This window comes from Chiloscyllium plagiosum, chromosome 12, assembly GCF_004010195.1.
Source record: "Chiloscyllium plagiosum isolate BGI_BamShark_2017 chromosome 12, ASM401019v2, whole genome shotgun sequence".
Classification (NCBI taxonomy): Eukaryota; Metazoa; Chordata; class Chondrichthyes; order Orectolobiformes; family Hemiscylliidae; genus Chiloscyllium; species Chiloscyllium plagiosum.
In genome coordinates this window covers 87,381,719-87,403,112 of record NC_057721.1, presented here as the reverse complement: position 1 = coordinate 87,403,112, position 21,394 = coordinate 87,381,719, and the positions used below count along the sequence as shown (strand labels likewise).

At 44.8% G+C, this 21,394-nt stretch overlaps 1 protein-coding gene and 1 long non-coding RNA gene across 2 annotated transcripts in view; one reads left to right on the top strand and one right to left on the bottom strand.

Annotated features, from left to right (window-relative positions):
* Window positions 1-12,251: 12,251 nt before the first annotated feature.
* LOC122555597 (proto-oncogene c-Fos-like) lies at window positions 12,252-14,964 on the top strand. Its single transcript, XM_043701628.1, has 4 exons — window positions 12,252-12,552; window positions 13,151-13,324; window positions 13,599-13,706; window positions 14,064-14,964. The coding sequence occupies exons 1-4, from the start codon at window positions 12,424-12,426 to the stop codon at window positions 14,556-14,558; spliced, it is 906 nt and encodes a 301-aa protein (XP_043557563.1). The 5' UTR covers window positions 12,252-12,423; the 3' UTR covers window positions 14,559-14,964.
* Window positions 14,965-19,580: 4,616 nt separating this feature from the next.
* The window catches only part of LOC122555459, a 61,796-nt gene continuing 59,982 nt past the window's right edge, over window positions 19,581-21,394 (bottom strand). Inside the window, exon 7 of the long non-coding RNA XR_006313279.1 lies at window positions 19,581-20,255. This is a non-coding gene — a long non-coding RNA (uncharacterized LOC122555459). The remainder of the gene's footprint in view (window positions 20,256-21,394) is intronic.

Sequence of the window (21,394 nt, the reverse complement as noted above, 5' to 3'; positions counted from 1 at the left end):
TGCCTGTTTGTCCAATGTAGTGTTTGTCACAGTTCTTGCACGGTATTTTGTGAATGACATTAGTTTTGCTTGTTGTCTGTATAGGGTCTTTCTGGTTCATTAGCTGCTGTTTTAGTGTGTTAGTGGGTTTGTGGGCTACCATGATGCCAAGGGATCTGAATAGTCTGGCAATCATTTCTGAGATGTCTTTGATGTAGTGGAGAGTGGCTAGGGTTTCTGGATGTGTTTTGTCTGCTTGTTTGGGTTTGTTGCTGAGTTAGCAACACATCAAGTTAGACCCCATCTACCCTGAGAAAAAGAACAAGAAATGATATCACCACAGGAATAACATCACCAACCCATAGAAACCCAATCATATAAATAGAAAGTAGGAATCATGTACACTGTTTTGCCTGAGGCCCACTGAAGATGTTACCTAGTATGGTGACGAAACATCTGGAAATGAACCTTCCAGCACAGTGAGCAAACCTACATCCAGAACCTCAACCTGAGCTACAAATCTTCTCAAAACTTGCTAGGATGTTTCCTTTTATGTGAGAATCTAGAAATTGGGGACATAGTTTAAAAATCAGATGTCACCCATTTAAAACCGAGATTAGGCAAGTGGTTTTCATCTCAGAGGGTCATGAGTCTTTGGAACTCTCTTCATGAAAAGAAGATGGAAATAGAGTCTCAGAATATTTTTAAGGCACAGGTAGATAGATATTTGATAAGCAAGGTGGTGTAATCAGATAAACCATGAGCATATTTGATAGCACACTAAGATCAAGGGGCTGAGAGGCCTACTCCCACTCCTAATCTGTGTGTTCATATGTATGGCTACAAGTGCACGTCAGAGGCTAGCAAATAAATCATTTCCTTACCCCCTCGCCAAAGCCTGGCATAATTTCATAAGAGATTAATGTATAAAATTAAAGCCCATGCGATTGGGGGTAGTGTATAGAAATATAGTGTATAGAATAAACTTTCCAAATGACAGGCAGTAACTAGTGGGGTACAGCAGGGATCAGTGCTTGGACCCCAGCTATTCGTACTATACATTAACGATGAGGAAACTAAATGTAACATATCTAAGTTTCCAGGTGACACAACACGAGGTGGAAAGGTGAGCTGTGAACAGGATGCTGAGATGTTACAGTGTGAATTGGACAGGCTGACTGAGTGGGAAAATGCATGGCAGATAATTTGGATAAATATGAGGTTATCCAGTTTGGCAGCAAAAATAGGAACACAGATTATTAACTGAAGGGCTAGAAATTGAGAGGGTGAATGTACAATGCGACTTGGGTATCCTTGTGCTGAATGTAAACCTGTCAGTGCGGCAGGTGATGAAGAAGGCAAATGGCATGATGGCCTTCATAGCAAAAGGGTTTGTGTGCAGGAGCAGGAATGCCTTGCTGTAGTTATACAAGACCTTGGTGAAACCACACCGGAAATATTGTGTGCGGTTTTGGTTAACTTATCAGAGGAAGGATGTTCTGGCGATTGAGGGAGCGCAGCAAAGGTTTAACACTGATTCCTGGGATGGTGAAACTGATATTTGAGGAGAGGTTGAATTGGTTAGGAGTGTATCTGCAGTCCTCACTTTTGCCTAGTGTATTCACTAGAGTTCAGAAGAATGAGAGATATTTCCTAGAAAATTTTAACAGCATAAACATAGGAGGGATGTTCCCAATGACCGGGGCTTCCAGAACCAGGGGCTCACAATTTAAGGATACAGGCTAGACTATTAGGCCACATGGATTGCAGTGGTTCAAGAAGGCAGCTCACCATCACCTTGTTGAGAGCAACTGGAGTCATGCAATGCTGACCTACCAGTGACACCCAGGCCCTACGAGTGAAAAACAATTAGCGTTGAGGTGTGGAGGAATGTCTTCACCCAGAGAGTGGGGAGTCTGTGAAACTCTGCCACAGAAAGTAGACGAGGCCAAAAAATTTTCTGATTTTAAGAAAGAGGTGGATATAGTATTTGAGGCTTAAGGGCTCAAAGGATACAGGGAAAAGCAAGAACAGGCTATTGAGTCGGACAATTGGCCTTTATTATACCAAATGGCAGTGCAGGCTTATTTTCTGTGTTTCTACGTAGTTCCCTGATTCTACCAACCTCTCAGTCAATGCGTTCCAACTCATTGCATGACAAATTTATATATTGTCCAACAATACAAACCTGTGTTCTCTGGTTATCATCACACTCAGAAGTGGAAATGATTTTTCTTTGTTAACGCCATCAAAACTTTTCTAATATGGATATCTTGAATAAATCTCCCATTTAACCTTTGCTTTCAGGAGAATAATCCCTCATCTGCTGCCATTCTGGTAAATCTCGTCTTCACCCTCTCTGTGGTCTTGACATCTTTTCTAAAGTATGATGTCCAGTATTGAGCACAATATTATACTAGATTACTTTTATAAAGGATTGGAGTACAAGAGTAAAGTCTTTCTGCAATTATACAGTAACTTATCGAAACCACACCTAGAATATTGTGTACAATGACGCGGTCTGTTCCTCAGGAAGGAATTATTTGCCTTAGAGGGAGTGAAGTGATAGTTATCTTGACTGTTTCCGGGGAGGAGGGGATAAGCCTAGTCCCATTGAAATATAAAAATCATAAGGAGTTTGATGTGGGGGGGGGGGGGGGGGTGTGGTGCTGGGGAGGTGAGGAGGAGGAGAGGTGTTTGCCTTGACGAGAGAGTCTAGATCATAGGGTACCAGATTGTGACAGATGCTTTCTTGATGAGATTTGGATCAGCAGGATTATGTTTATAATGTGGGATGGTGGCGTTGAAGTAGATTATCAGACATTTATGTTTAATGGCAGAACTGGCTTAATGGGCTGAATGGCCTACTCCTGCTCCTACTCTGCTAGTGCTTCTAATGCATACATTGCATTACATCGACTGATCCCTTCACCACAAAAATGGGCCAATTTCAACTGGTAAATGCCTGTAAATTTCCAGAGTATCTAGGGCAAAGATTTATAGGATTCAATTTTCATTAACTTATGAAGGGCTCAGGATCTATGAATTACTTCCATAAAACGTACATCTACAATACAATACATCAAGTTGCATTCATATGAAACCTTTACTAAATTAAATTGCCACATAAGAAGATATGAAAGTAGATGAGTCAAAACCTAGTCAAAGAGGTAAGTTGTGAGAGCATCTTGAAGGAGGGCAGAGATATGGAGAGATTTAGATTAGATTAGATTCCCTACAGTGTGGAAATAGGCCCTTTGGCCCAACCAGTCCTCATCGACCCTCCAAAGAGTAACCCACCCAGACCCATTTCCCTCTGACTAATGAACCTAACACTATGGGCAATTTCCCATGGCCAATCCACCCTGACCTGCACATCTTTGGACTGTGGGAGGAAACCAGAGCACCCAGAGGAAACCCACGCAGACACGGGGAGAATGTGCAAACTCCACACAGACAGTCGCCCGAAGCTGGAATCGAACCTGGGACCCTGGTGCTGTGAGGTAGCAGTGCTAACCACTGAGTCACCGTGCCGCCCCGATTTAGGGAGCAAGTTCAAGATGTTGGAGCCAAGCAGCTGAAGGCATGCTCTCTGATAACAGAATGATTAAAATCCAGGAGGTTCAAGAGCCCAGAGTGAGGAGAGTGCAGAAGAGCTGAAGGAGGCTACAGAAAGAAAGAGAACTGTGGGGCAATGGAAGGATTTGAGCAAAGAATTGTTAAAATCAGACATTGCTATAAATGGAAAGCACAAGAATGATTGGTACAACTTGGTGCCAAAGAGTTGGCTAGGGATGGATTTAGAAACCATGATGAAAATGTCAAAATTGGGCTATTACTTAAATGGAAGCCAGCACAGAAGGTTATGGACAAAAAGGAACTACTGCAAGTTTAGACACATCCAGCAGTTCCAGTGGAACTACAACCAGCAAGTTCCACTCCAAGCCACATATTATCTCCATTCTTCCATATTGTTTTTCCATTATGTATGTCTAAAGTCAGCGCACAGCACCAACTTCCACATGCTGAAGGCAATTTGTTGGCATGCCAACCGGTGTTCACAAAACCTTCAACTAGCAGTCACACAGCATACAAATAATGTTGTACACCATCTTGACTTCACAGAATTCCTACAGTTTGGAAGGAGGCCATTCGGCCCATCAAATCCACACCGACTCTCTGAACAGCATCACACCCAGACCCACTCCCCCACCCTATCCCCATAATGTCACATTTCCCATTGCCAATCCACCTAACCTGCACATCTTCAGACTGAGGGAGGAAACTGGAACATCCAGGGGAAACCCACACAGACGTGGGGAGAATGTGCAAACTCCACACAGTTGCCTGAGGGTGGAATCAAACCTGAGTCCCTGGCATTGTGAGGCATCAGTGCTAACCATTAGGCCACCGTGCCACCCAACGTAGAAATATTTTAATGTTCCTTCATCACGGCTGGGTTAAAATGCTGGAAATGCCTCCATAATAACATTGTGAGTGTCACAATACCCCAGGCTCTGCAGCAGTTCAAGAAGGCAACTCATCACCACCTTGTCCAGAATAACAGCAGAAGGGAATAAATGTTGGCCCAACCAGTGACTCCCACATTATAAATGAATAAATAAAAGGTTGGGTGAGAATGAGAGTTTTCAGGCACACTTAACACATGGTCAAAGCATGCTGAATAATTTATGTTTGATTCTGGTAATCAATAAAATATGTGCATACATAATGACCAAGACAGCCTCATTAACAGCACAGTACACTGTATGAATATAAAGTTTTACCGCACGGGACTTGGTTTACTGTTAGTGAAAGTTATTGGACAAATATTTCTGGCATTACTTGTTTAGCTCTAATTAATTCCACATGTCGGTCTCATTCTTGCTGCTCTTTACACGATACAGTGTCATTTGGTCAGATTATATTCTGAGGAAGTGCAGTTTTTCAATTTAATGTTTACCAGCTGCTTACAACTCAACCACAGGAGGAATTTCTCCCTGGGGTAAGGCTGGACACTGCTAACACAGTTGATGTATTGCTGTGATCATTGTAAATGTCTGGGATTGGAGCCAGTAATCGAAGCTTGTGTTGTGGTAAAGATTGGAACTCACAGACTATTTCTGGTTCTCCTGGAGAGGGATTCCCAGAAAACACAAGGCTGTCAGTCAGGGAGTGCGGTTGGAGAGGCCCAATCTGGGGCCAGTATGCTTACTCCTGCCAGACTGCAGTTACTGGCAGCTGCTGGTTCCTGGGAGCAGATAAACCTAGTACTCAGACAGCAAAAACTACGAAAGATAACCAGGAAAATTTCAAAGCCCACATACACAAACCTGCACCCCTCAAACTTCTACAATCTCAGTGCAGCCCCATCTCCTCTCATGTAAAACCTCACTTCCCTGACTATATCCTCCCAAATTCCCTCTGCCTCAGACCCTGTCAACGCTCCTTGTCTCCTCAAATGCCACATGCCGCCACCCCAGAAGCCCACCACACAACACAACCCACTTCCATCCTATATTTGCCCATGTGCTCCCCCACTGCCCTCGTAGTCTGCCCATACCCATTCCCCTGTTGGTATGTACTCTTCCAAACACACTTCCAGCTCTTGCTTCTGTAACTGTGCATCTTACCTCTTGAATCATTTCCCCTTTGTCCAAAGCTTTTTCCAGTTGGTGCCAAAACATCGAATGTAGAAATTAGCCACTGTTCTTAGGGCTATAGGGATCAAAGAGTATGGGGGAAAGTGGGAACAGGAGTCTGAGTTGGATGATCAGTCCTTGATCATATTGAATGGTGGAACAGGCACGATGGGCTGAATGTCCTACTCCTGCTCATTTGAGAATGTAATGCTGGAGAAGCACAGCAGGTCAGGCAGCATCCGAGGCAGAATCTTCGTTTTAGGCATAAACCCTTCATCAGGAAGCCCGTAATTCCTGATGAAGGGCTCTTGCCCGAAACTTCGATTCTCTTTCTCCCCGGATGCTGCCTGACCTGCTGTGCTTTTTCAGCACCACACTCTCAACTCTGATCTGCAGCGCCTCACTGTCTCCACACGTGAAGGCCTCTTCTGACATGAAGGCTGCAATAACTCTTAGGTGTGAAGCCATGGCAAAGTGCATTAGAATATCCCAATGGCAGCTGAAGTTTCCTTTCCAGTTTGTACACAATGACCTATGTCTGCATCCTGGCCAAAAACATTGCAGATGAATAAATTTACTATCAGCTTCCACAGATTCAGCCAGCTGATGGCATAAGTAACCATCAGAGGTCACTGAATGACAAATCACCTGGTTAACATTGTAATTTCACCTACTGCAAACGCTATCACTCAGACAGAAACAGTGAGGAGTAAGGGAAGAAGCAAACTAGGTAACAGATACAACCTGGCAGGATGTTGTACTTTAAGTGAAAAATGAGGCGTACATAACTGGAATATACACTTAACAGGAATATATATTCAATGAGTGCATATACTCCATAGGAATGTGTATTCACTGGCATTATTGTCTCAAGTAGTGTGTATATATTCAATGCAAATATATACTCAAAGGAAATTTACAGTTGATGGGAGGATATACTTCATGGAAATATATACATAATAGGAATATACACTCAATAGGATTACACATTAAGTGAGGTTCTAAGTTTGCTCGCTGAGCTGGCAGGTTTGTTTTCACCTTAACAGACCAAGACACATAAATAGAAAGCAGGACAGAACACCAGCTCTTCACCAGAGGCTCACTGACGTTGTTATCTAGTATAGTGACAAAATGTCTGAAAACAAATCTTCCAGCTCAGCGAGCAAACGTCCAACCTGAACCTCAACCTGAGCTCCAAATCTTCTCAGAAATCGCAAACACTAAGTGAGCGTATATACCCAATAGGAACATACATTCATTTGAAATATAGACTCATTGAGTGTACATATATATATATATATATACACACAGGGTATATTATAGTCATTAAGAATATATACTTGATGGGAATTTATGCTGAATAGGTGTGAGTGCCCATGGAAATATATATTCAATGGGAGTATATGTTCCATGTAATGCATTCAATGAGTATATATACTGCATGGAAATATACAGTCAATGAGAATATACACTCAGTGGGTGCATACGCTCCATAGAAATATGCACCCAATGGAAATTTACACTCAACAGAAAAGTCTATATGGTGGCGAGTTTCGAGATTTGTAGTTCAGGTTGACATTCTGGTTGTAGGTTTGCTCACTGAGCTGGAAGATTTGTTTTCAGATGTTTCGTCACCATACTAGGTAACATTATCAGTGAACCTCTGGATGAAGCACTGGTGGTATGGCCCACTTTCTATTTATGTGTTTAGGTTTCCTTGGGTTGGTGATGTCATTTCCTGTGGCTACGTCATTTCCTATGGATGTGGATCACCGGAAATGACATCACCAACACAAGGAAACTTAAACACATAAATAGAAAGCGGGCCATACCACCAGTGCTTCATCCGGAGATTCACTAATAATGTTACCTAGTATGGTGACGAAACATCTGAAAACAAATCTTCCAGCTCAGGGAGAAACATAGGAGAGGCAGCTGACTTAACACTTTCAATCTTTGTGACAGAGATGTCCATGAGTTCGTTACTCCTGTTTTTGGCGGAGAGGCTAGAAGAGACAGGGTAAGGAGATTGTTTATAGTACGAACAGGAAGGTGAGGATTCTGTTAGCATCTTAAAATGATGATGACATAGTGAACATTTTTGATAAATGAGAACATAACCTGATAGTGTTTTAAGTTGCTCTGTCAGATCTGAAAATGGAGAACTAAATCATTTGTCCATCAGCAGGCTGCTTTGTCCTCGGTGGTGTCGAGCTTCTTGAATGTTGTTGGAGCTGCATTCACCCAGGCAAGTGTGGAGTATTGCATCACACTCCTGATCTGTGCCTTGCAGATGGTGGAGAGGCTTTGGAGAGTCAGGAGGTGAGTTAGTCACCACAGAATTCTCAGCTTCTGACCTGCTGTTGTGGCCACTGTACCTGTATGGCTTGTCCAGTTCAGTTCATTTCTGATCAGTGGTCTCCCCCAGGTTGTCAATTACAGAATTAGAGTCCCAGAGCCCTACATCGTGGAAACAGGCCCTTTGACCCAAACTGGTCCGTGCTGACCAAAATGTCCATCCATGCTAACCCCATTTCCCTGCACTTGACCCATATCCTTCTAAACCTTTCCTATTCATGTTTTTGTCTGAATGGCTTTTAAATGTTGTTAATGCGCTCACCTCAACCACTTCTGCTGTCAGCTCATTCCACTACCCTCTGAATAAAAATATTGCCCCTCAGGTTTCCTTTTATTCTTTCCCAAATAATCTTAAACTTAGAACATACAACATTATGGCGCAGTACAGGCCCTTGATGTTTATGATTAGAGATTACATTACAGTGTGGAAACAGGCCCTTCGGCCCAAAAAGTCCACACCGACCCGCCGAAGCGCAACCCACCCATACCCCTACATTTACCCCTTATCTAACACTACGGGCAATTTAGCATGGCCAATTCACCTGACCTGCACATCTTTGGAATGTGGGAGGAAACCGGAGTACCCGGAGGAAACCCACGCAGACACGGGGAGAACGTGCAAACTCCACACAGTCAGTCGCCTGAGGCGGGAATTGAACCCGGGTCTCAGATGCTGTGTGGCAGCAGTGCTAACCACTGTGCCGCCGTGCCGCCCACCTGTGTTGCGCCAAACTGTGGAACCAGTTGGAACCCTATCTATCCGACACTATTCCATTTTCATCCTTATGTTTATCCAAGGCTGTGATGAGGTCTAAAAGTGAAAAAAAAACTTCTCACATCACCCTTGCTTCATTTGTACATGACTTTAAATCTATGCCATTAGATCAGTAGGAACAGCAGGAGGCCATTTGACCCCTTGTGCCTGCTCTGCCATTCAATGGGATCGTGGCTGATCTGACATTCCTCATGACCACTTTCTTGTCCTTTCCCCGTAACCACTGATTCTCCACCTGATCAAGAATCTATCTACATCAACCTTAAATATACTGAAGAACTCTGCTGTCTGTGGCAAGGAGTTCCAAAGACACTCAACGCCCTGAGAGAAGAAATTCCTCCTCATCTCAGTCTTAAATTCACACCTCTTTATTTTGAGACTATGCTCTCTGGTCCTAGACACTCCCACGAGGGGAAACATCCTCTCAGCATTCACCCTGCCTAGCTGCTTAAGAATCCTATGTGTTTCACTGAATCACCTCTCATTCTTATAAACTCCAATGAGTAGAGTCCCAACCTGTTTAACCTTTGCTCATAAGACACCCCACCATGCCAGGAATCACCCTAGTGAACATTCTCTGAACTGCATCCAATGAAATGATCCTTTCCTTAAATAAAGAGACCAAAACTGCTCGGAGTACTCCAGATGTGGTCTCACCAGCATCTTGACCAGTTGCAGAAAGACTTCCCTACTCTTATACTCCAAACTCTTTGAAATAAGGGTCAACATTCCATTTGCCTTCCTGATTGCCAGCTACACTTGTGTGCTTGGTTTCTGTGTTTCATGCACAAGTTTCTCCAAATCCCTTTAGTTTGCAGCTTTCTGCAGTTTTTTTCATTTACATAATATTCATTTCTTTTGTACTCCCTTCCAAAATGACCAACTTTGCATTTTCCTACATTATATTCCATTTGCACACTATTTAACCTATCAATATCTCTCTGTAAACTATCCGTATCCCTCTCAGGACTTGTCTTTCCACCTATTTTTGAGTCATTTATAAACTTCATCATTTACTTCCTTCCTTCAAGTCATTAATGTATGTTGTAAATGGTTGTGGTCCCAACATTGATCCCTATGGAACCTCACTGGTTACAGGTTGCCAACCTGAAAAATAAAACCCTTATCGCCATTTGTTGTTTCTGCACAAAAGTGAATTCCTTGTCCATGCAATATACTACCTCCAACACCGACTTAACCTTTTGTGAGGTACTTTGTCAAATACCTTCTGGAAGTCCAAATAAACACATCCACTGGCTTCCCTCTATCCACTCCAGCTGACACTCCTTTGAGAAACTTAGTCAGATACTATTTCTCTTTCATTAAGCGATGCTGACCCTGCTTGATTAGATGATGGTTTTCCAAATGTTCTGCTCGTACTTCCTAAATTACTGATTCCATTATTTTTCAAACAGTTGATAAACTTAACAGTCCCAAATTCTTCAATCTGGCCTCTTCACTGAAGTTCCCATTCCTGGAACCATTCTTCTACATTGCTTCTACACTCTCTGTTAGTATTTACATCTCTCCATGGTCCTTTATAAAGTGGCCCCACAACTCATGTGGGTTCTAGCGATGGCATCGTCATTGACTGTCAAGGGGCAATGGTTGCATTCTCTTTGATTGGAGGTGGTCATTGCCTGGATGTGAATGTTATTTTCCACTTTTTAGCCCAAGCCTGGATATTGTGGAATCAAGGGTTATGGAGATAAGGCAGGAACAGGATACTGATTAAGGATGATCAGCCATGATCATATTGAATGGTGGTGCAGGCTCGAAAGGCAGAATGGCCTACTCCTGCACCTATTGTCTATTGTCCATGTTTTGCTGCATTTGGATATGGACTTCTTCCGTATCTAAGGAATTGCAAATGCATCAAAATGCTGTTAAATTAAAAAAAAATGTTTCAGTCTTAAAATTATTTTCATCCTTGTTTTCAAATCCCTCCATGAATTCCCATCACCACTCCACCCCACCCCACCACCCTGTCTGGTCTCCTCCAGCCCCAGATTGTTTGTGCTTCCCCAAAACAGCCTCAATCAGTGATTGGTCCTTCAGAAAGCTGGGTATAAATTCTGGAATTTTATTCCTACGCGTTACCACCTCTCTGTCCTCCTTTCAGAGGTTCCTTAAAATGTTGCTCTTCGACCAAGCTCTGGACATCTCTGAAGATTTCCTGTGTGTGAGTGTGGCTGTAAAAAGATACACTGTTGACATTTCTTTTTATCTTCACTCATCAGGGCAGCTGCAAGAATAGAAAATTTCAAAGTAAATAATTTATACGGGATGAAAAAGTGTGCTGATTCTTAGACCTATGGTCTTCAATTGGTTGAAGTGTCAAGTGCACATAAAAGGGACCCATAAATAAGCACTACTGCAGTTAGGCAGTAGTGTGGGGGTAAAAAATAAAAAAGAGAAATAAAAAGAAAAAAAGAATAGACATATTCTATTCATTCTGTTCTGTTCATTCTAAAAAAAGTCATTTTTTTTCTCTTTCGATTGGTACTTTCGCAATTGTCCTGATGAGGGGAAAAAAAGAATAGAAAAAAAAGAGAAAAAGACAGGGACCCATCTCTGTGCTTTTGTTATTTCAAATAAGGCACAGTGCCTTTTCCTGCAGTGAGCAGGTCCTTGTGTTTATACATAAGTTTGACAATACTACCAGTCCGTCTCATAATGTTAAAGTACTTGCCGTAGAGAATAAATCACATAATATCCTGGCTTGGAAAAATGTTGGTATTCCTTCACTGTCACTGGGTCAGAGTCCTGGGCCGCCCTCCCTCACAGCATTATGGACGTACCAATAGCACGCAGACTGCAGCAATTCAAGCGATATCCACAACACATGAATATGATATGAATGGTGCAAAGGTATCAGTCCATACTAGGCATGGCAGCTTCCACTGCGCATTGTTTACACGTTGCATACGGACAGTTGAGAATAAGTTATAAATGTTTGGTGATGGGTCAGGGTGACGAAGCCGGGTTAAATGTAAATACGGGCTAAAAACAGAGAGATGTGGCGCTGATGAAACTGAGACAGAATACTGGCTGGCTGCAGTTCTGAGCCACAGAGACGGCCTCAGTTTTATTTCTGTTCCTGCCCAAATGTTTGTTGTTGTTTTGCAGGGTCCAGGCTAAGAACCTGGGATCTTGCTGTGCCACCAGCTCTCTCTCCCCTCCCCCCACCCCATTTCTCTTGCTTTCCGGACCTCGCTCCAAATAAGGGCATCTACGTCAGTGGATTCCCGGTGCAGGGCCGCACCAAGTCAGCGCGGGGGTGGGCGAGCGGACAAGACCGAGCACAACCGGCGGTTCAGGCGGCTGCTCACTGAGTCATGGGGCTGACCTAGACTCTGAGTCCCTCTGACCGTCCGGAGCCTGCCCTCCCTCCTGTCTCTGGTGTTTCTGTGGAGGGGATTCCCCCCCCATTCTCTCACACATGATGGAACCGTCCAGGCTGCATCATCCGCCGCGAACCCAATAAAAGGCGGCGGCTCCGAACCTGCCACAGCAAACATTGGAGTCAGAGGCTGGCCGTGACATCCCGGGATCTACACAGACAGAGAGCGACAGCCGCAGGCAGTGATACTCCCCCCTCCTCCCCGCCACCACACAGAGCTCCAGCACCGGCACACAGAGGCAGACAGCCCGGGGGACTCCTGCATTATGTTCCAGGCTTTCAGCACCGAGTATGACTCCGCTTCCCGCTGCAGCAACTCTCCGTCCATCGGCGATCCGTTTTATTTCTCACCCGCCGACTCCTTCTCCAGCCTGGGCAGCCCGGCCCGCGCCTCGGTAAGTGGCCGAGAGAATACAGGAGGTCGGGGGGAATGGGCTGGGGGGGCAGGCGGTGAACATTCTCTCCTCGGAGGAGGGGAACGGGATAGGGGTAAACATTGACCACCAGCGGAGGGAATGGGATAGGGGGTAAATAGTGACTCCGGGGGTAGGAGGGGGAATGAGCTTGGGGGTAAACCCCCTCCAGCGGGGGGAATGGGATAGGGGTAAACACTGACTCCCCGGGGGAGGGGGATGGGCGGGAGGGTGACCAATCCCCCACCCGGGGGGACTGGGACAGGGGGGTAAACAATCCCTCCCGGGGGGAGGGGCAGGTCACTCCGGTTCCGGGAGAATCCACGTAAAGTGTGACGTCTGGGGCGGGTGACGCGCTCGCTCTGAACCAATCAGCGCCGCTTTATTAATAACCCGCGTGACGTCAACTCCATTCATAAAAACAGTCTCTTCTCCTCTCACCCCCCCCCCCCCCCCACATTGTCCCCCCCCGGGGGAGGGGGGATGGTCACCCCACATTCCGTTACCCCCCCGGGGAGGGGGAGTGAGTGTGCCGGCTGTTTGCTCATGTCTCTCTCTCTCTCTCTCTCTCTCTCTGCAGGACGCCGGCTCCGAGCTCGCCCCCACTCTGACCGCCCTAAGCCGCCGGCCCGAGCTGCAGTGGATGGTGCAGCCCACCCTGAGCCCCGGCTCCAGGCACGACTACAGCCCTGGAGCCCCGTACCGAGCCCGGCTCACCAGCAGATACTCTGGCCGCAGGGGCAAGACTGATCAGGTGAGACCTGCTGTCACTCAACCGGGGGTGGGGGAGTGTTCCTGGGTATCTTCGTGTAAAGCCACCCTGAGGTGTGGGAATCTCTCTGCCCTTGCCCCCCCTCCATTGCCTAGTGCAGCCTGGCAAGGGGGACACCTGGTCTCTAAACCAGGTCTGTCTGTCTCCCCTCGGTATTGCAAGAGGGGGTCAGTGTTTGGGGGGTGGGGGTAAGTGGTGCTGTGGTCTGAGCCTCTGAACCAGGGTCTCACTGTTTTCCCCTCCCCTTCTATTGCAGCTGAGTCCCGAGGATGAGGAGAAGCGGAAGGTCAGGAGGGAGCGGAACAAATTGGCAGCAGCCAAATGCAGGAACCGCAGGAGGGAGCTGACCGACAGCCTGCAGACGGTGAGTGTGGCTTACGGTGCGATGGAGTGGGGGGAAAGAATGGACTGCTCCGGGGGGGGGTGTGGAGAAACCAGAATCCCCACCGTGCGGGAAGAAGCCATTCAGCCCATCGAGTCTGTACCGGCTCCCATGGCCCACCGACCCGGGAGCAAGCCCCCTCCCCAGCTGCACATTCCTGGCTCAGGAGCAGGGCATGGCTGAGGCTGATACCTGAGCCCCACTGTGCCTGGGAGGAGGGGATTGGGTCGGGGGGGGGGGTTAGGGGTGGGTTGTTTTTGTTGGGGGGGTGGGGAATGTCTGACTCTCTGCTGTGAGCTGCCCTCTGACTCTCCCCGGGTTTGTGTTTGTTCCCCGCAGGAGACGGAGAAACTGGAAGGGGAGAAGTCTGTTCTGGAGACGGAGATAGCGGAGCTGCTGAAGGAGAAGGAGAAGCTGGAGTTTATTCTGGCCGCTCACCGGCCGGTGTGTCGCCTTCCAGACTCCGAGGCCCTGGGACTCCCGGTCAGCAGCATGGGAGGAGCGGACTCTGAGCCTGCCGCGCCCCCGGCTGCAGCCCCGGGCCTGGACACTAACCTGGGAGCAGACTTACTGAGCAGCATGGACACAGGCCGCTCAGTCCCCGATGTGGATTTGATCAACCTAGCCGACTGGGAGCCTCTGTATTCCTCACTGCCTGCCGACTGTGAGCCGCTGTGTACCCCTGTCCTGCCCGCCACCCCGAGCGGCTCCTACTCGTCTTCATTCGCCTTCAGTTACCCGGAACTGGCGGAGTGCGGCTCCTCTCTCGACCCTGTGATTGGTAGTGACCATTCCTCCGACTCTCTGAACTCTCCCACCCTGCTGGCTTTGTAGGAAGATGCAGGACATGGACATAGACATGTACACGCCAGCTCTCCAGAGCTGCATGCACCAGCCTGGGAAATGCATGAGACTGGCTTTCATATCCCACCCCCTGGACTGGAGCTCCACAGTCTCTCTCTCTCAGCCAGAGACACGGTGCTAGACTGGCCTCCAGACAGTGTTTAGTCGGATCTACATTACTGCGATTTTGTGTTATATAATATATCTAACTTATTGTAAAAGTTTATTTTTAAACTTATGTACCCTGCTCTTCATTGTGTTCAGTGGTCTTGGATATTGACATCAGTTTTCCATGAAAACGGTTTAATTTATTTGTACAAATATTTATTTTTTCTATTTTCCATGAGATTCCAAGTGTTTGCCTTGTGCTAACATTAATAAAATGATTTAAGTCAAAGATTGGCGTTGCTATCTGTGTGGGTTATTAATCACCAGGCTGGTTATGGGTCCGATAAAAAGGGACATACACTCTTTTTAGGAGCAGGACAACTGCAACTTGAATAGTCAATTGGCTTCCGAAACAATGACATACTATTAGCTCTCCTTATTCCTCGCTGCATACTGGTCATGTGACTAGGGCCTTTCTGCAGCTGTTTGCGCTGACCATCATACAATTCTAAACTAATCCCAGTTGCTGCATGTGATCCATAATCCCTGTACTCTGTTTTACATATTTAAATACTAAAACTTTTAACATCTGTGCTTGGCACAGTGCCAGGCACTTACCACCCTCTCTCATTTCACTTAAAGTTTCCCCTTCGCCTTTAAACTATGCCACGGAGTATGGCATCTCCACCTTTGGGAGGTGGGGAAAGAGGACGACTGACAATTCATTGCATTCTTCTCCCAGTTTATAAACGTTTATCAGGTCACCTGTTTTCACTAGAGCATCAATGAGGTATATCTAATCTCTCCTTGCTAATCCATGGTAGGCAAAATCATGGGAAACGTCTTCAGCAATCGCTCAACTAATCACACCTCAGGTGAGGAGAGAGGTTGAGTAGGAGAGTCCTTCATTGAAACTGCAGACAGTGCAAGAATTGAACCCGCGCTGGTGGAGTCCTTCTGCATCATAAACTAGCTGTCCCACCACCTGGACTAAACCACCATCAGGTGAACAACAGACTGAACAGTATAGACAGCCTGTATTGCTCAAAGCTCAGGAACTTATACCCCAGTAATGACTATTACCCAGGAACTTATATCCCAGTAATTGTCAGTGCCCAAGAAACATTGTATCCCAGTAATGGTTCGTTTCAGGGGAAACTTTCTGTATTGTAACTGTCAGAGTGAGGGAGATTTCACCCGTTAAACTGAAACAGAAGGAGTTCAAATATCTGAAATTCCTAGCTGAATTAGGTGTTGATTACTGTCGTGGGAAATTGATGTTAGCGCCACTGAATCCCCCACTACCAACATCTATGGGATTACCATTGAGCAGAACCTGAACTGGACTCGCCAATAAACACAGAAGCCACAACAGCAGGTCAGAGGTCAGGAATACTGTGCACAATACCTCTCCTGACTCCCTAAAGCCTGTACACCATCTACAAGGCACAAGTCAGGAGTGTGATGGAATACTCCCCACTTGCCTGAGTGGATGCAGCTCCAACAACACTCTTAGAAGCTTGACACCATCCACGACAAAGCAGCCGCTTGATAGCACTACATCCACAAACATCGATGTTTTGGGTCAGTGACCCTTCCTCAGACCTGCTGAGTAATTTCTGTTTTTGTTTCTTATTTACAGCATCTGCAGTTCTTTCGTTTTTTTCTCTTTATCTACCCGGTCTTTTCCTGTAATATCCTGAAGACTTTGATCAGATCATCCTTTAACCTTCCAAATTCTAAATAAAAGCCTAATTCGTACACATGTAATCTCTCCTCAGAACTTAACCCCTGAAGTTCAAGTATCATTCTCATAAACCTGTACTGTACTGCCTCCAAGGCTCCCTCTCTCACATTCTCTTTTCCTCTGTTTTTCTTCTCTTGCTTAGGGATTCCCAAACACGGACCAGGAAACGGTGTCCATATATGGAGTGACATGGCGTCATCGTTTCCAGGCCAACGACGCAACAAACAGGCGCCAAGGGATTCCCGGAACATCCGACAGCCCAGCGCCACTTTCCCGCAACCAGCGGAATTATATTCGTAATTAATGAAATCGTCCACAATTAACGGATTTTTATCCATAATTAGCAGAATTACATCCTAATTAATAGAATTTGATTCACAATTAGTGGTAATTTCTTCATTCACGGGATGCTCGGCCAGCATCTGTTGCCCAGAGGGCAGTTGAGAGTCACCCACATTGCTCTGGGTCTGAGTCACATGTAGGCCAGAACGGGTAAGGATGGCATCTTCCTTAAAGGATATTAATGAACCAGTTGAGATTTGCCCACAGTGCACCATAGATTTATGATCAACATTAGAATCGACGTTTCGGGCATGAGCCCTTCTAAGGGCTTATACTCGAAACGTCGATTCTCCTGTTCCCTGGATGCTGCCTGACCTGCTGCGCTTTTCCAGCAACACATTTTTCAGCTCTGATCTCCAGCATCTGCAGTCCTCACTTTCTCCTCGATCAACATTAGACCCTTATTTCCAAATGTTTATTGAATTGAAATTTCACCATCTGCCTTGGCATGATTTGAACCCGGGTTCAGTAATTAATGGAATTATATTGATGATTAGAAGTATATTCATACTGCATGGACTTACATCCATAATTCGCAGAACTGTACACACAATTTGTGGAATTATATCTGTAATTATTGAAATGATATCTGTAATTAGTAGATTTACGTCTGCAAGTGATGGAATTATGCCCTTAATTAGTGGAATTATATTCACTATTAGCGGAGTTATACTCCCACCACTGCTGACCTCCCCACCCTGGGAAGGGGAACATCCCCGCTGCTGCTGACATTCCTGGAACAGGAAACCAGAGGAATGGGAAAGTTTTAAACTCTACTAAATATAATCAAAACATAATAGAGAAAGAATCTTCTAGGAGAAAGTGAGGTCTGCAGATGCTGGAGATCAGAGCTGGAAATGTGTTGCTGGAAAAGCACAGCAGGTCAGGCAGCATCCAGGGAACAGGAGAATCGACGTTTCGGGCATAAGCCCTTCTTCAGGAAAACATAAGCCCTTTTTTCCTGAAGAAGGGCTCATGCCTGAAACATCGATTCTCCTGCTCCTTGGATGCTGCCTGACCTGCTGCGCTTTTCCAGCAACACATTTTCAGCCATAATAGAGAGAGAGAGACAATAAACATTGAGGTTAACCTAGCCAGTAATATCAAGATGGACCACAAGAGCTTCTTTAAATAAATAAAAACAAAGAGAGAAGCCAAAGTGAACACTGGGTCCTCAGAGAATGAGGTTGCGGAAATAATGAGAAACCAGGAAATTGCAAAGGTGTTGAACAAATACTTTGCATCAGTCTTCACAGGAGAAGGCAGTGATAGCATCCCAAAATTACTAAATATTTAAGGAGCAAACATAACACACAGTGATGGAATATTTTTTATAACAACAAAATGATAATAAAATTTGAATACTCCAAACTATCTACTTAAAAAATAAATATTTTAAACATATTTTTAAAGTATAATCCCATTTAGCCTAAAACATTTATTCATAAATTGAAAAGAAACAAAACAGATTTTGTATAGAATCCAAAACACCATTTATCCAATACACCAGTGTCCCTGTACCTGACACGGAGGTAGGTTTAAATCACTGTTAACTTCAACTATTAGATTGGAGCTGTAGATAGCTTCTTCATAAAAGATCATACACCTGAGCTTCACTGTCCTCAGTTTGAATAATCATTTCTCGGTTGTCATCCCAAAACTTCTGGTCTAGAACTAACACTAACTTCTCACTCCAAGGTAATCTATTTCACTCAATCTAGCATTCCATTCTCTGAAGTACATCTCTGCTGCCATCCTGTTCAAGGTCACAAGACTAAAACATTAACCAATGTCAATAGTGAAACTAGAAGTCTCTCAGCCGTGGATCATGTTTCCCTTCAGTTTAAAAAAGCCCAGATTGCAGAACTGTGAAGCCCCAATATTTACAGCTGGTTGCAAACAATGTCAAATAAGCAAAAGTCTATTAGTGCACCCTCCTGTTTTTAAAATGAATTACTATGGTTACAGAAATACTTACAAGTTAACTAAACAGTTCAGCCATGCAGAAAAATCTATGAATTACTAACTGATAGAGTCATAGAGATGTACAGCATGGAAACAGACCCTTCAGTCCAACCCGTCCATGCTGACCAGATATCCCAACCCAATCTAGAGCCACCTGCCAGCACCCGGCCCATATCTCTCCAAACTCTTCCTATTCATATACCCATCCAAATGCCTCTTAAATGTTGCAATTGTACCAGCCTCCACCACATCCTCTGGCAGCTCATTCCATATACGTACCACCCTCTGCATGAAAACGTTGCCCCTTAGGTCTCTTTTATATCTTTCCCCTCTCACCCTAAACCTATGCCCCCTAGTTCATAAACAGACCCAAGCACTTACAAAATAACAAAAAATACATGTATAAAACTTTTACAAATTATATTTGATTAGGTTCTCTACAGTATGGATACAGGCCCTTCAGCTCAACAAGTCCACACCAACCCTCCGAAGAGTAACCCACCCAGACCCATACCCCTACATTTATCCCTGACTAATGCACCTAACACTATTGGCAATTTAGCATGGCCAATTCACCTGACTTGCACATCTTTGGACTGTGGGAGGAAACCGGAGCACCCTGAGGAAACCCATGCAGACATGGGGAGAATGTGCAAACTCCACACAGTCACCCAAGGCAGGAATCAAACCAGGGTCCCTGGTGCTGTGAGGCAGCAGTGCTAACCACTGAGCCACCGTGACACCATAAAAATTATATGTATAACTCCCACAGTTTATATCACAGTAGCTACAGAGATAATGGATGCACTGGTAGTATTTTTGCAGAAATCATTAGATTCTGGAAAACTCCCAGAGGACTGGGAAACTGCCAATTTAACACTTTTTAAAAGAGGGAGACAAAAAATAATTTTATGCAGTTAATTTAACACCTGATATTGCAGAAATGTTAGAGTCTTATAAAAAGATGTTATAGCAGAGCATTTAGAAAAAAACACAATATAATCAAGCAGCATTGGAGTAGAAATCATGTGTGATAAACTTACCAGAGTTCTTTGAGGAAGTAACAAGCAGCATATATAAAGGACTAACATTGGAGACAAACCAGAATGTTACTCCTTACTAGGGTAATGCCCTAGAAATCAAACCCCAATATTCCTGGAGTCATTACGGACGTTGGAGATTTTCTATAATACACAAAGTTTCCAGATTTACCTGATTTTCTGACCCAGCACAGATTATGTTTCCAAACTGATTAAGAATTATTATTTATGCCAAGTAATTAGACTTTGGCTATTGGTAAACAAAAAGCATCAGCATACAACACTACTAACCAAAACTCCAATTCCCTTATGAACTCTTCTTTACACACACATACATACAAAAAGACAGGTTGATATAGGATATAGGCAGAAAGGAAAGATTGAAGACACGGTCCAGTCTTTGATCTCAGGTTCTGTTGTTGAGATGATCTTAACTCTTCTGCTGGCCAGCACATTTCTTCAGTCATTTTTCTCCAGATGTTTCCACTAGTTAGTGAGAGACACAAATTGGTTGGTTCCCTTATCAAAAGCCTCTCACTTATTAGTTAAAAGTCACAGTTTACAACAGCTGTTGTAAGAAAGATAAACTCGGTTTCTTCAGGTTAACAGTTTTGATTAAAGAGAACAGAGAGACTGCTCCTGAGCTGGGAAAGAATGAAACAATTCTCTCTCTGCAACTTGTCCCCTGCTCCAAGCTGCTCAGTTACCTGAGAACCAATCACAGAGTTCTTGGCATATATATACACGTCTCTGTCATTGATAACTGGACACTAGTCCCTCGAGTAAACAACTTTTTGTTGTCAGTGAAAACTTCATCAGTAACCCCCTCCCCAGCTCCAATGGTCTGTAACTTTGCAATTGCTGATTGTTCACACAATCATTTACAAAATTCCTGGTGTGACTGTCAGGTTGCTCACTTTTAAAATTGCAGCCATTGTTTCAATCACTGGTTTTCAAACCACACTTTCTCATTTCAATCCCTAGATATTAAATACACAAAAAACAACAGTCATTACAAGAGAAGGTTTATTCGACTGATCCCGGGTTTAGACAGACTGACTTTTGAGAAGAGATTGAATATGTTTGGGGTCTTTACCCATTGGAGCTTAGAAAATTAAGAGGCAACCTTATTGAAACAGACCATATTCTTAGTGGGACTTCACAGGGTTCGATGTGGAGGGGTTGTTCCCTTGTGGGAGAGTCTGGCACTAGAGGGCATCATCTTAGAATAAGGGGTCATACATTTCAGACAGGAATGTGGAGGAGTTTCTTCTCAGAGAGGAGTGAATCTGAGCGATGGTCAGTCAGTGATGGTCAGTTAGTGTTAGTCAGTCAGTGATGGTCAGTCAGTGTTGGTTAGTCAGTGTTGGTCAGTCTGTGTCGGTCATTCAGTATTGGTCAGTCAGTGTTGGTCAGTCAGAATTGGTCAGTTAAAGTCAGTCAGTGAGGGTCAGTCAGCATTGGTCAGTTAGTGATGGTCAGTCAGTGTTGGTCAGTGAGGGTCAGTCAGTGATGGTCAGTCAGTGTTGGTCAGTCAGTGGTGGTCAGTCAGTGTTGGTCAGTGAGGGTCAGTCAGTGTTGGTCAGTCAGTGTTGGTCAGTCACCATTGGTCAGTTGGGGTCAGT

Excerpts from the sequence above, each read along its gene's own strand:
- LOC122555597 (XM_043701628.1), top strand. The coding sequence starts at position 12,424 with ATGTTCCAGGCTTTCAGCACCGAGTATGACTCCGCTTCCCGCTGCAGC. Across the intron at positions 12,553-13,150 it reads GCAGCCCGGCCCGCGCCTCG|GACGCCGGCTCCGAGCTCGC; the intron begins GTAAGTGGCCGA and ends CTCTCTCTGCAG. Across the intron at positions 13,707-14,063 it reads TGACCGACAGCCTGCAGACG|GAGACGGAGAAACTGGAAGG; the intron begins GTGAGTGTGGCT and ends TGTTCCCCGCAG.